The sequence below is a fragment of the Antennarius striatus genome, chromosome 15 (assembly GCF_040054535.1).
Source record: "Antennarius striatus isolate MH-2024 chromosome 15, ASM4005453v1, whole genome shotgun sequence".
Classification (NCBI taxonomy): Eukaryota; Metazoa; Chordata; class Actinopteri; order Lophiiformes; family Antennariidae; genus Antennarius; species Antennarius striatus.
Window position 1 is genome coordinate 5,275,469 of NC_090790.1, and position 14,978 is coordinate 5,290,446.

Here is a 14,978-nt window from a genome sequence, read left to right on the forward strand (position 1 = left end):
GTCTGTAACATAATCCTGCTTAAAACCTCAGCCTGTGCTTGTGTCTGGACTTTTATCCCATGAATATAAAGAATATTGCTATCTGGGAGATATTCGGAGGTCTTGACTCCTCTAATGATAAGATGCATAAAACCTCAGCTTGTCCTCACAAGCCGATGAAAATACTGGTTCACGTTGTGCTCTGCAAACCCTGCGGTGAACTCTCCAATGTGTGTGTTTCTTCTCTGAGGCTGCATGAATTGGGTTAGCTAGATTTAACTTCAGTAAGAATTTCATAGCAGTCCTCAGAGGCTGTCAATGCCATTTCCTGATGTCGTTAATCCTCGGCTTTTAATTGGTCGATTCATATGGCGATGGACCGGAGTCGCCAGAGGCCTTTATGGAAACATCTCAGGTCGGTTTCAGCTTTCAGGCTGCTGTCAGGCTGCTGAACGTAATAAAGAACTTTATATTCAATGTAATGTTAAAATGACTAAACAGCTTGTTTTTGTCAAAATTACAGATAAAACAACTATTATTTATTATAAGTGTTACAAAAACTAGTTAGCACTAGTTACAACTAGTAATCCTCGTTAGAACTGTGTAGTGATCTTGTTTGTCATCCTCTATGTTTGAATATTCTGGATTATTGTATTGTATTGTGAGATTATTGTCTCAGGAGGGATGATTTTCAAGGTGTCATAATCCAGATATATTGCATCTAAAACATTTGTGTTAATCTAACGTATTTATGTCTGTAATTTAACAAATAGTGTGTGTACCTCAGAGCAAAATACATTACTTTAAAAACATTTTCCATCATTTCCATTTACGACTCTCTGTGGTTTACGACAAATCATTCATGTTATCAAGCTGCTTCCTTTTTCCTGTTATTTTCCTATTATGAGAGGTGAACAAACACGCGTAGGACTGCTTGGCCTGCTTGGTTCTCTCCGCTGACTGACATTTTTCTTATACGTACATTTATGAATTGTACAGAAGTGGGATTTGATGCTATCTATAGCTATCCTATTGTCAAACATGTAGAAGCCAGTCTCTCGCTGTATTTGCCATCCTGTTATCTAGCTGCTCTGGAAATCATGAACAAATGACTGAAAGGTGAAGGGAACTGTCGCAGGAGATGGTTTTGCGGTGCAGGATGCCTTAGAGATACCGCATCTATTTCAGACGGTGCTGCTTTCTGACCCTTCGCCCGTCACGTCCTGCATTGTTTTGATGACCCTCTGCAAGGGCGATGACCTGAAAGGTGTCAGCGGGGAAGACACAACACACCGGGAGCATCGGGTGGAGAAGTTAAAAGCTCGTCCGGCCGGGTAGAAACACAGGAGTCATGTTTCAAAGCGGGACGACAGATGCTGCCATCGCAAACGGCGTAAACACACAGGCCGCTCAGGACGTTTGACAAACTGTGTGTAGAAGTGGGCGGATGGCGGAGGGTGTGTGAATTTTACGTTTCAGTTAGCTTGGATGCTTTACTGCTTTCCTATTTTTAATATTGCAATATAATTCAAACTTGAATCACCTCTAGGATGGAGTCAACCTTTCCATCTATTATCTTTTGTCTAATCCTGCTCACAAACAGACGAACCGACCTAACCAATCATGTGACCCCATTGGTGGACGTAACAAAGGTCTCTAAGACCTATATGTTAGATACTCTAGACAGCAGACACCCATCAAAACATTTCATTAACAACATTTCAGACACATTTGGGGATCAATTTGATTTATAAGGGGAAATATTAAAAAGTCATTTTATTCACATGATCATATTTTACAAGCTGGTCTAGCGGACAAGAGTTTCTCATTCGTAGACGATGGCGCTTGGTTGTTTTATGGCTTAATTCAAGTCTTTCCATTTTACTTTTTCCTCCAGATGTTGGGAAGTGAAGTTTTACAGTTTAGGATCTGATGAGTTTAAGATATATTAATATATATATTTATATATATATTCTATCGCAACAAGTACAATTGACCGAGGAGGAGAGCGTACCGAGTTTCCCTGTGCACAATAAGATTACTGTTTTTATTTTATTTATGTATTTTATTTTCATTTTATTTTTTATTGTCCTTTTTGGGGGGCATTCTTTTTCTGCATGAGGCCCCTCCCAAAGGAGACATCTTAAGCCTGGGAGCAAATCAGGGTTTAGTCGTATTTCCATCTGTTCACATCAGCGTTCTCTCTCTTGTGTTTGCAGATTGTTGCGTACTACAACGGAACCACCAAGGAGATCCTTTGGTCCCAGACGGAGAAGATCCACTGGCCCAAGGGGGAGCCGCCATTGGACAACCCCCCCTGTGTGTTTTCCTCAGACGACCCCTCCTGCAACGACGGTACAAAAAAACTTGCCTGATGTTTTTGTAATGATTCTTTTACTTGTGAAGTATTTTCTCCAGCAAACCCCCACCCCCCAAAAAAAAAACCCCAAAACAAACTTGATTGACAGAAGACTGCTTGAAAAAGGATTCTGAAGTTCATGGACGGAGCTGACGTCAAGTGAAATTGTCCCTCTGTTCACAAGAGATACTTTATTCCCTCTTGATTTTAGAATAGGATTGGGAGATATTACAGTGCACCCATTCATTACATTTACCTCTAAGGAGCCTCATCATTCCAAAACATTTACTTGACAAACTAACAGTGTAAAAGCTAAGCGCTGAAAAAAGAAAAAAAAAAACAGGCTTTGTTATGTGAACTGAGTGACGGTTCAAGAGGGAAATGTCACAGATGAGAAAAACTGCTGCAATTAAACGGCGTGTTTCAGTGCGAAGGAAGGATAATCAGCATATAAATGGGACTTGTCTTTGAATCTGGAGCCATCTGCAAATAATTTATAAAGTTGAGAGGCTTGGCTGTCGCCCTCTCCGGTGTCACTTTCAGCACCAAAGACAATAATCGTTCAGGAATGTCATGAAATATATCAAAGCCCAGCAAAAAAAAAAAAAAAAAAGCATCTCATCAGCTTGGCAGATGGCCCCCGCTAAACATCTAGATCTGCAACATTCTCTTAAAGACGATGACATCAGGGAAATTCTATGCATTGGAGAACCGCAATTAATAGCAAACCCTGCAATTTCAAAAATAAAGAAGCATATGCAGAGCAGCTCAAAGGTGTAATTACTCCAGTCAGAGATAAACAAGTCTGACACTTTTAATAACATGCAATAGGGGATAGGAGGAATGGTCATGGACAGATCATTCTATTGTATGTTTGTACATTGTTTTTCTCCCAGTGTTATTTTGCTGCCTTGAAGTCTTCATGAGCAACTGAGTTGGAAAAACACACATTCAAGCTGAAACCTTGGATCAAACTGTCCTTGAATTTGAATTAAACTTCATTTAACATTTTTGTTTATGACCAAATATATTACCAAATGCTTGCCTTTATCACAGAAAATTTACATGAACACACTAAACATTACAGCAGAACAACATGTTAGCATTTACAACTAGCGAGCCCAGAAGGGTAACAAGGTAGATGTCTTTTCCTATTCTATCAAAACACCTGAATGCAAACAGTCTCCATTATATTTTGATTCCCCGAGAATGAAAAAAGTCTGGTTGTGATTTCACAGATTTCACTTCCCTGATGATGATTTTCACCTTATTTTAGTTTCATTTTACAAAATTCACCAGAAGATTCACCACAAATGTCCCGGCTGTAACAGGAAGTCCCAGCTGTGTTCTTTTCTTTTCAAAGATGTGAAGTTGGGGGGGGGGGGGGCACGTCTGTTGAACATAACTGAACGCTGAACCCTCCGTCTGTTTCCAGGTCATCTGCCAGTTCTTGGTATCGTCGCTGTGGGATCCGGCTTGGCGCTCATCATCTTCGGTATCTCCAGTTTCCTCATTTACAGGTGAGTCTGAAGTCGACGCGCTGATGCTTCTTGTCTCTGCTGCTTTCAGCTCCGGTGCTGCTGTAGACCACGTTTCTATCCCCCCCCCCAAAAGAAAGAATGATGTTTGAGACAAGATTTATGAGTCTGGCTGCTTTAGGTGCCACTGTGGTATTTACACAATTGTTGCCAAGGCAACAGCTCAGCAGGTGACGGTGCTAAAGCAGCGGTGAAGTGTGCTTAAGCTGCCAAATGAGCTCATATAGTGGCCCCTAACAGGCTTTATAGCTGGTTACTTAATGATCATTAGTGTGTTCATTAAGTTTGTTTTCTCTGAGCCGGATTAAAGCTAAATGCCACCTATTTCAATAATTCACACGCCGCTGATGTCAGTTTTTGGTTGTTTTTCTTTTGCTTCTCTTCTCTCAAAGGATTACGTTCTTGTTTATAGTCTGCGATAATTCTTTTAGCTTTTTAAATCCTATTACAGGAGCACAAAGATTTCTGGCTTTATTTTTTTTTGTTTTTTTTTTTATTTCCACTGAAAAATGTGTTTGAACAAACTTTTATGTTTTCCAAAATCTCAACCTCACACGCAGAGCATTTCTTGCCTGCAGCCGAGTCCTTGGCCTGAGAGGATCTTAGAAGAGTGTGCTCGGGATAAAGTAGTCCCATCCAGTTGTTACCTGATCGGTCCAGACGGTCTCATTTCCAGATATTCTGTAACAGGAAGAGCTTTATTCCCTCTCTCCCACTCAAAAGTGTTTGTGTCCTCAACCAAACCAAGGCTCTAGGGTTGTAGAGGCGGCCATATGCTCTAAAGATTGTCAATCCCTCTGAGGCCAATTGTCATTTTTGTCATTTGTTCCTGTGAAGTTTTTTACATCATGTTTATATTCTGTGTGTATTTTCCATCTGAGGAGATCAAAATTCACCTGAAGCCTCACGAACAGTTAAAACAATCAATATTTTGTGAAAGAAAATTCCTTTGTTGAGTTTTGGTTGTGTGAACTCAGACATTTTACTGTGGGGGTGGGTCACGCCGGAGGCATTTGGCAGTGAGTTATGGAAACACATGGAGTTACATTCAAAAAAAAAGTATCTGTTTTTTTGTGTGTTTTTTTTACCTCCTCATTTTAAGGAAAAAAAAACATTTTTTGGGGTCAAACCAGACAGAAATAACTTTGTGAGATCATAATAATACATATAAGTGGTATGATAAGTCATAAAAGCGATTATAAATAAGAGTTGTGTTGAAGTGTGTTCCAAAATATCTTATTCTTCTATTGAATTCACGTCACATGAAGAGTTTCCAACATGACACTAACATCTCAGACAGGCTGCGTGCCGGACATGCTGTTTAGTTTACAGCAAATGGAATTGATTTTATGTAATTACATGTTTAAATAAGTGGTAATGGCTGTCTGCTCAGTTGTGTGTCTTTGTGAGGAAATAATTGCCTGGGCGCTCAGCTGTAAAAACAAATTCAAATGAAATTTTTTACGGTGTGTCCCAAGAGGCACAAACTACATGCTTATGAAAATCACTCCAAGTATTAAAGATTGAGCCTCATTTAATTACATAACAAGTTAATCATGCATGCCCCCGCAGCAATTAAGTCATTGGAAGGATTCCTACATTCTGGGTTGCGTCACGGTAAAAAAAAAAAAATCTGCATGTAATCACAGAAAATGAATGTTTTCTATTTTCCCCCGTTTTCATCTCGTCTTCAAAGGATGTCTCTGGATAGACGATTAATCGTGTTCACGGCTCGTCAACGCAACGTTTTGTTACGTAGAAAGGAGCTGGTTTATATGTCGACTAACAATCACACTTGGTAATCTGATCAACCTTTTCTAATACCGACTAACACAAACAAGTGTTAATCACCAGCCTGTCAGAATGGATTTTAATCAGAGGAATGGTGGAAGAAAGACGGAGGAGCAGCCAACCACTCGAGGTAAATCCACTGAACCTGAATCTGAGATGATCAAATAAGTAGCAGATAATCAGACACAGAGTTTTTGCGCGCTCTCGTTACGTAATTTACATCTTCTCCTCTCTTTTTCCCCAGCTCCAGCTTTCCAGTGGATTTCCTAACTAGCTAGCTAGTTAACCTGGACTTCTTGGCCAGTAAGTTTTAAATCAATGTTATTCTTTCTTCATATTAATTTATTAATTTTAACATCTATTCATTCATTTGTGGATGGAAGTACAGTAGTTTCTGCACTATAAGGCGCACTGGATTATAAGGCGCACCTTCAATTAATAGTTTATCGCAAAACTTTTCGTATATAAGGCGCACTGGATTATAAAGCGCACTGGATTAAAAAACGCATTGGATTACAAAGTGCACTGGATTATAAAGTGCACATTCAATGAATGGCACATTCCAAAAAACATTCAGATATAAAACCCACTGGATTATAAAGCGCACTGGATTATAAGGCGCACCTTCAATTAATAGTTTATCGCAAAACTTTTCGTATATAAAGCGCACTGGATTATAAAGCGCACTGGATTATAAAGCGCACTGGATTAAAAAACGCATTGGATTATAAAGTGCACTGGATTATAAAACGCACTGGATTATAAAGCACACTCTCAATTAGTAGTTTATCCCAAAACTTTTCATGTATAAGGCGCACTGGATTATAAAGCGCACTGGATTATAAAACTCGCTGTCAGTTTTTGAGAAAATTAAAGTCTTCTGGGTACGCCTTATAGTGCGGATAATACCGTATAAGTTTCAGTAATGGGAAACATTTTTGGTCATGAGCCTCAGTTTTGCCGTCCGCTCCTGGTCGACCAGCTTTAGATTCATCTTTGTACGCAGGCAGCCGTTTTGACCTGCACAAGACCTCTTTTATTAGATTTTCAATCAAGATATGCGTCCGGACTAAAAAAGCACAAACCCCTCATTGGTAGCCACTTGATGTTTTTGTGTGACGGCTGTTTGAGCAAAAAGCTAACAAATGGTTTCCTGTTTTTTTTCTGTAGACACCAGTGGAGCTATGCTGACGGACAGGGAGCTGACTGGAGCTGTTTACAGCCGCCGTTCGGATCACGCAGCTGCTGAGAGGCCTCCATGTTCAGCACTTGACCCAATAAACACCACTAAAATGTTTCAGACTCTGGAGTTTAGTCACTGTTATTATTCTCAGATCAGTTCATCGGTAACCTAGTGCTGAACCTCGGGGTTGCTTCATATGCATAGAGACTTGCAATTTATAGACTTGTGTATTAATATTTATTTTATATATTTTTAATGGGAAAAATTAAATAGAAACTATATGATCAATTTTCTACTTTTAATACATAAATGCTGTTTATATGTTTTAATACTTAACAAACAGATTTTGTATAAGTAAATAAATGAATAGTTACTTGGGTAATGGAAATCTTTTGATTTCAAATCTAGTTTGCGGGGCCGGAAATGCTACAAATAAATTGAGGAGGCAAAGTAGTGGTAACTGAAATGTGTATTTTTCATAAGAATTAGGTGGTTGGTTGGATATAACACACAACTATTGTCTGTGTAAAATGTACACAATAGTCGCATTTGGTGAATATGTAATTTAATAAAATGGAAACTTGCATATTTAAACTACTAATTTGTCCGTTTCTTTGCTTTGCTTTGGCAACAAATCAACCTAACATGTCAGTGCCTTAATATTTAGTCTGATATTCAGACTATGTCTAAAATTTCCCACAAGAAAATGTAAAGAAAGTCTTGTTTCAATGATGTTGTGACCTTAATACGCTGACAGACTGAGGGAGCTGCACTGTTTGACGAAAATGTGGGTTATCCAGTATTTTAAGACTTAAAAACCAGACTTGTTATGACAGAAATGTTTTTGCAGTGTACAGGTGCAAATCCAAACGAAATAAGGTTCACTTATTTTTACTTTTCACGGGAGTGACTGTTGAATATCGTGCTGTGGAACTCGGCGTTTTCTGACCAGGTGGCTGGCCGCTCACAGTTGATCTTGGAGTCGGGTGCGCGGCAGCAGTGTGAGGAGATGTAAAGCAGAGCAGCAGCGCTCTGTTGTTTTTAATGGAGAGGTTGGTCCAGCAGAAGTATTCACATGTGGGACTGGTGAAAACAATAGGCCCAGTGTGGAGCCCAACACCTTACCCCTCCAGACTGCCAGCGCTCCGTAAATGAGGCTCCTCAAATAGAAAAAAATTGCTGATAGTGGATTTAGCTGCAGGGCAGCAGTGGTTTAAAGGTGTTTCCTGTCCTCAATATGCTTCTACAGACACAGTCTGTATAATTGGACGCAAACAAGCACAAGAATCCCCTTAAAGGCTCTGGACTGTCCGATTACACAGTTTACCCTGTTAGGAAAAAAAAAAAAAGGGGAACCAAAAAAAAAAGGAGAAGCTTTTGAGGCCAACTGGGATGGTTCAAGAACAGAGGGATGTGCAAACGCTGCAATAATTTCCTGCAGCCATCTGGAAGTGTTTAACACCTTTTAGATTTGGAATGCATTGCCTCTCCTCATTTTTTTTTTTTTTTTTGTTCCTGTGTTTCAAAGTGAATAATCAATTTCCTCTTCTGTCCCAAACAACAACAAAACCTCTGTTTTTTTTTTGGTTTTTTTTTTTAGCTCTGAACTAATAGTTTTATTTTTGAACGTGTTTTGGCTGTAAATCATTACGTGTGGAGAAACAGCAGCTCCTCTGAGACTCGCCACAGATGTGTTGATTCACTGGAAGGCCTCTCACTCTCTGTGGCGCTCAGTGTTTGCCAGCAGACTGATGCTCAGAAATAACATAACAGCCATGAAAACAACCTGAATAATTAAAATGTTTTAGGGGTTTGTAAAGTAAATAAACAAAATAACACAGCATAATGACCTAAACGTCTAACTTTTACATAGATTTTTAGCTACAAATTGCTACCAAACCATTCCTATAACATTTTGTCACGTGACCAGTCATGACCCAACGCATCACACTGTCACTAGAGGGGCGTCTGGAGAGAACTCACACTGGGCGTCACACTTGGGGTCACCAGCCAATAAACAGTGTGACGTTGTGATGTGAGGTCAACACGATGGTTGTGCGCACATTTGTCCGGGTTTCATACACAGTTGTAATAAATCAATGATAAGAATAAGATTTTGTTTCGGTGATCAGCCTTCACAGCCGCTGGCCTGAGCCGAGGAGAAGGCGCCCAACCTCCAAATGAATCCAACTCATTGAAAGCAAAAAAATAAATAAAAAAATTATTTGTTTATCCGCCCCGTGATTTAAATCTGGTCCAGAATTAAATGGGTTCTTTCTCGGCCAACGCTACAGGCCTGCACCAATTTTCATGAAAATAACTACAGTAGTTTTTCTGTGATGGTTCTGTCAAATGGAGATGAATGAAAACTTAACCTCCTTATTATTTGATAAAAAAATAACATTTTTTTCTCACCTAGAGATTATCATTGATTAAAACATCCATTTAATCTATCAAATGTCTAAAACCAGAATACATTTTTCGTTGGTTGAGTGACGTCTTCCTGACCAGCAGTTCATCTGCAGGTTTGTTGTCTTCACCACCTGTTTTGTTGTCCTTCCTGCAGGAAACTGAAGCTGGAGAAAGAGCTGGCTGGAATGTTGTGGAGGATTCGGTGGGAGGACCTTCAGTTTGAGAGCCCCAATAAATACCACAAACGGGCCGGCAGTCGGCTCACGCTCTCACAGGTAGATGGCCGAATGACGCCGTAACGCTTCATAAGGGTTAAAAAACTAAAAGTTACACACGTGTGATTTCATCTTAACGCTGGCAGCCTGAACTTGTCTTCACATTCATACACTTGATGTCACCTTATGTTCCAAAGACTCAAAGTTCTCAGTCAAATGTGACTGATTATTATTATTAGACGTAAAACCGGACCCCTGGGAGTCAAGCATTTGAACACGTAGCCCCATCCTGTTAACACATCGTGTAAAACATATCAAAACGTAGTTTGAGAAGCAAATATGCAGCCCTGCGAGAATCCAACTCCTTTTGTTGGTTTACGCATTCCTGAAAGCGTTCCCGTCGGTTTTTTGTTTAAGACGGTTTTGCGGTGGCAGACGAATGTCGAGCGATTGTTGAAACAATCCTCCATCTGGCCTCGGCCCTCACGCACATCATACCTTGTCGTTGCTCCTCCAGCTCCAGGTACGATTTCTGAAGGAGAATTTTGTCTCCTTCCTTCGGGTTGAGTTTCGTCCCACACGTGCAAAGCGTTCATGAAAAGCACATGCACACACCTTTTTCATTACAGGCTTTCGCTCCAATTGCTGGGATAATGTGTGTGTGGAACACAGCAATTTTCCAGACCGATGTATTTTCCAGTATGCCATGTGTTGCCAGTATTTGCATTCTATACAAATGTGCTGGTTGTATGCAGCGCCCACCTGATTTTTATTCACTCTGTGCGCTGCAGATATTTGCCCAAGGACTCAAGTCGGTCTTATAAATACTGGAAATAAAATTGTTAGATGCAAGAGAAATTCCATTTAGTGTTTTTCAGTGAAATGTATTTTTGGATCACAGTGTCAAAGGTTGAACTCTCGTGAACTGGATGCTGTCTGAAATAACCAACATTTTTAGTCCTGGTTGTCCTAATTCCTACACACCTGACTGACCTTTGTCCTCTCACTGCTCCGTTCCCACCTTCTCAGAGAGGCTCCAGCTACGGCTCCTTGATAACTGCCCATGGAAAATATCAACTATTTGCAAAAACAGGCTATTTTAAGGTAAGGCTTTAGTGAGCTCTGACATTTTCGACTCCTGCGCTCTCTCCTTTTTCTCGCCCACACATGTGCACACTAGCAGGAGAAAGCCGGAGAGGAGAGAGAGAAAGGGAGAACGAACGTGGGTGCGTTTAGGTAGTTGGTCTTAATGTGAGCTACAGATTGTGCTGATTGTATTTATATATATATATATATATATATATATATATATATATATATATATATATATATATATATATATATATATATATATATATATATATATATATATATATATATATATATATATATATATATATATATATATATATATATATATATATATATATATATATATATATATATATAGTTTCTGCCCTCCTAACTCACAGTCTGGACACAACCATCAAGTTGTTGGTTAATTTACCAGTTTAAGATGGGAGAGGTGTGAGGAAATGTGGCATTAAGAGCCGTCTGAATAATGAACCAGCCTCTGTTTTTCCACTGGCTGACCTCAGCACTGGAAAATAACCTCTGGTGTGTGTGTTTTAAACCATCCTGCAGCTCCTTTACTGATCGTCATTATAGGTGAAACTCTGAGATATCCACCTTGCTCATTATGCTCTTTTATGACTCTGCATAAATAGCATCATGTCATTCATGCTGGATTTATTGCTCTTCACAGGGGAACCTGGTGGCCATCAAACATGTCAACAAGAAGAGGATAGAGCTCACCAGACAGGTTTTACTGGAACTCAAACATGTAAGCATTAAAGTTTGGATGTCTGGTAGACTTTTTTTTATTTAAACTTTACTACTTGCTGTTTTTTTCAAATGCTTTTTTTTTTTTTTTACTCTATGCAGTCAAAAGTCACATATTTGTCATAAAAAGAGAAAATAAGGACCAATAATGATCATTTCTCTACAGTTTATCTGTAGTTATAAACGTAATGAGTACCACCTGTGTTTCACATCAGGTTTTTTTTTCATCTAATATATCAAGAGCGTTTAAAAAATTTTTAAAAAAAAAAAGGCACCAAATTATCTACAACAGGTCCAAAATGCTGCTGGAAGGTTTTTCTAATTGGAACTAAGAGAAAATAACCCCAATTTTATTCTCCCCTGGCTCGTTTTCAATTACAGTACTTAGGGAATATTGGTGTAGGTTCTCCATAGGGGATTAAATGGATTGTCTCCATGCTTTATTTCACACCTACCAAACACAAGCTGTGGAAAGGTGGAGGATGGTGTCAGCAAAACGTTTGAGGCTCACAGCTCCTCAGTGGAGATGGAGCCATTTTTGTCTTCACAGAATACAGAATAGGAGTTTATTGTATTTGATGATAAAGGATAGCGCGTTTCTCCTGTCTGTACTTTTATAAAAGCATTTCCTTAACTTTGCAATATTTTTATTTCATTAGTCTTCACAACTTAACTCTTCTGGATTAGTTTTTCCTCTCTCACAGAGACGGTAGTTGTCATGAAGACCAGCTCTTCATCCAAAACCTCACTTAGACGACATCAGCATCTAGTTGACAAGGTTTAAGTGTGTGATCAGGAGTTTGGAGGAGCAGTAAAGAGCAAAACGAAGCTCAGGCCTGTGGCTCAGACCAAATGGAGACTAACACTGCTATGTTTGTTGGATGTGTACCTGGGCTCTTGTTTCTGCTGCTGCCAGTTTGAGGTAGATTCAAGGAACATGTTGTTAGTTTTGTCAGGTCAAGATGTCAGTTCACAAGAAAGAATATCAAACATGTTGGATTTTTGTTCCCCAGAGGTTTGATTTGTGAGGTTTTTTAGCCTTTTTCTGAGCCAAAAGTTTAATTTCAGCACTAAAAAAAGCAGATATTAGTGTTTATCGTGAAGAATATCACTACATCTACTCTCCTCTCCCCAATAGATGAACCTCAGGAACTTTCCTCTGACGGCTCTGTTTTTACCTCCATTCCAGCGTTTTATTAGAAACGTTGCCTCCAACGCTTTTGTATATCAGAAGGCGTAGCGATGCAGCCTATGCGCTGCTTACACATGATCCTTTTGTCTTCCTCTGGAAGCACATCCTTGTGTTCGGCCATGAAAGCCATCTAAGAGACCGCCGGCTTGTTACTGAGAGCTCACGGTGGCCTCGGAGCCACGGGAGAGAGAGACGATCACGGAGACCTTGAGGGAGAATTTGTAAAAAAAAATTTAAAAAAAGGAACTTGAGTTCAACAAATATTTCATTCATTCACCAAAATAAAACAATCATGAATAGACCTTATTTTGAAAAACCATCCCTCTCAATCACTCACCTGCTTTACAAAACGCGTTCCCTTGGGAGAGGAACTTTCTGGCCATAGCGGCAAGACTGTAAAGGTTGTCTTTTCTTCAACTGTTTGGCTGTTTTATTTTGTTTGCAGGAAGTGGGGGGCCCTTTTTTTTTTTTTTATTAGCCTGTTTCAAGCGATGCCACTGCAGGATGTTGCTTGTTAAAGAGCTAACGTCATTAAACCGTCTCTTCAGCATCGCTGACGGCAGCTGTTGATGAAAAAGTATTTACGAGCAAGTGATAAGGAAGCCAAAGGATTAAAAAAAATAATAATAAAATCCACACACGTTTATTTAGTTTGATTGTGGAAACACGAAAATGGAACAGGGGAACACATTAACTCTGACAACTGCATCATGGACATGGATGGAAGCTCATGAGGAACATTTTCGTACATTTTCTTCGTCTCTTCTCTATTTTGTTGGTCTTTTTGAGGATGTTTGAGGATGGGGCCTGTTGGTCAATCAGCAGGCACTCATGGGGGGAGAGTTTGCTGTCTGAGATGGCAGCTTCCCGGAGCGGGGGGCGGGGGGGTGTGATCGGCTGTCAAACCTCTCAAACCTCAGCTCGTGAAAAAAGCCAACCAGATGGAGGGGAAGAACCCTGCCAGTGGAAACTTAACCACTTGTCCTCCGGCACTCCTTCTCCTCCTCCACCACCCCCAGTGATTCTCCAACCCCCTCCTCCAGGGGAAATTATGTAGGCCAAAGGGTAGGCTAACATCACTGGAGTCGTGAAACGGGAGCGACTCATTCCCTGGTTTTGGTGCGAGGGTAGCTGTCACTCACGCTTTTCAAAGATGGAGGATGTAGCTTGTTTCAGTAAAATACTGTGGCTTTGTCACACTTCCTCACCTTCAGGAAAAAAAAAACTTTCCCCAAATTCCCTCTCAATCACTCGACCGTAAAACGTCTCCGCTTCGGTTACGAACGGTTGGTGTTTTAGGACGCGTCGTACGGCCAAACCTTTCGAGCGCTTCTTTTCCGTGTGGAGCGGTTTTACATGTTCTGCCTGCTCCGCTCTGATGTTGCTGTTCGTACATCCTCTCAACACCTCCATTTTAAAAAAAAATTATTTTTTTTTCATCATCCTTTAGAACACAGGCTCATTCATGACCTTCAAGGCGAATTTATGCACGTTTTAACCGGGTGCCCTGAGCAGGAATGCGTCTCAACACGTAGAAAAAAGACACGGTGCCAAGCAAGACGACTACAAATAGACTATTTTGACGAACTGCTGGCAGCGTTATTCTCTAAACCTTGTGTATAAATGGACCGTCAGTCCTCTTGTTTCCATGGGGGTTTGGGAATGTGATGTTTGGAAAGACTTACCCGGCGTGTTTGTGTGGTTATTTTCAGATGAGAGACGTTCAGTTCAACCATCTGACCAGGTTCATCGGGGCCTGCATCGACCCTCCCAACATCTGCATCGTAACGGAGTACTGTCCTCGAGGCAGCCTGCAGGTAACGTTTACCGCTCCCGCGCTTTAACACGTTACTCCTACTCACAATCGTCATTATATTAAGTGGTAAAATTGAGAAACGGATACCTTTACATGCACTTTTATATTCAAACAAGAGTGACACTTAAATATAGAATATAGAAAGAATAAAGAATATAGTTATACAGAAAATGCTTTCACAGATACCTGAAAATGTAGACAGAAACATGAATAATTCAGACAGAAAATGTTGCCTCATTTACAGATTATTTTAAATTCTATTGAGAATAAATTCATTATCTTTAACCTTTACCCCAATCGTTAAAGAACCTGTCAGGTTGAGATGTTTTTACTAATGATTAATAGCTGAATATGTTAAATACACAAAGCGGGGCCAGATGAATTCCTGGATGAAACCGTGACCCGTCTCTGGCTTCAGGAGCGTGAGAGGAAACAGCTCCGTCAAACTGCTATTCCTGGCAGTGCTGGCACGGAGCTTCGCCCATTGAGCTCCGCGGGACACCATGAATCACTTTATTTACTCTACAGTGAGCTTACAGTCTGTGGTTGGATCACTACTGACAAAATTTTTTTTATCTTTAGTCTTGTGATTTGTCTTTTCTTTGATCCCGAGGATAAATAAACTTCTCAACGTGCCAGCACCTTCTGAAT

General features: G+C 40.1%; 1 protein-coding gene across 2 annotated transcripts in view; it reads left to right on the plus strand.

Annotated features, from left to right (window-relative positions):
• Positions 1-14,978, plus strand: part of npr2 (natriuretic peptide receptor 2) — a 46,147-nt gene that overhangs the window by 10,535 nt on the left and 20,634 nt on the right. For both annotated transcript variants that reach the window (XM_068334032.1, XM_068334031.1), the window contains exons 6-11: positions 2,199-2,334; positions 3,774-3,858; positions 9,417-9,537; positions 10,507-10,581; positions 11,243-11,320; positions 14,224-14,328. In XM_068334032.1, coding sequence (XP_068190133.1) covers positions 2,199-2,334; positions 3,774-3,858; positions 9,417-9,537; positions 10,507-10,581; positions 11,243-11,320; positions 14,224-14,328 — 600 coding nt within the window. The remainder of the gene's footprint in view (positions 1-2,198; positions 2,335-3,773; positions 3,859-9,416; positions 9,538-10,506; positions 10,582-11,242; positions 11,321-14,223; positions 14,329-14,978) is intronic.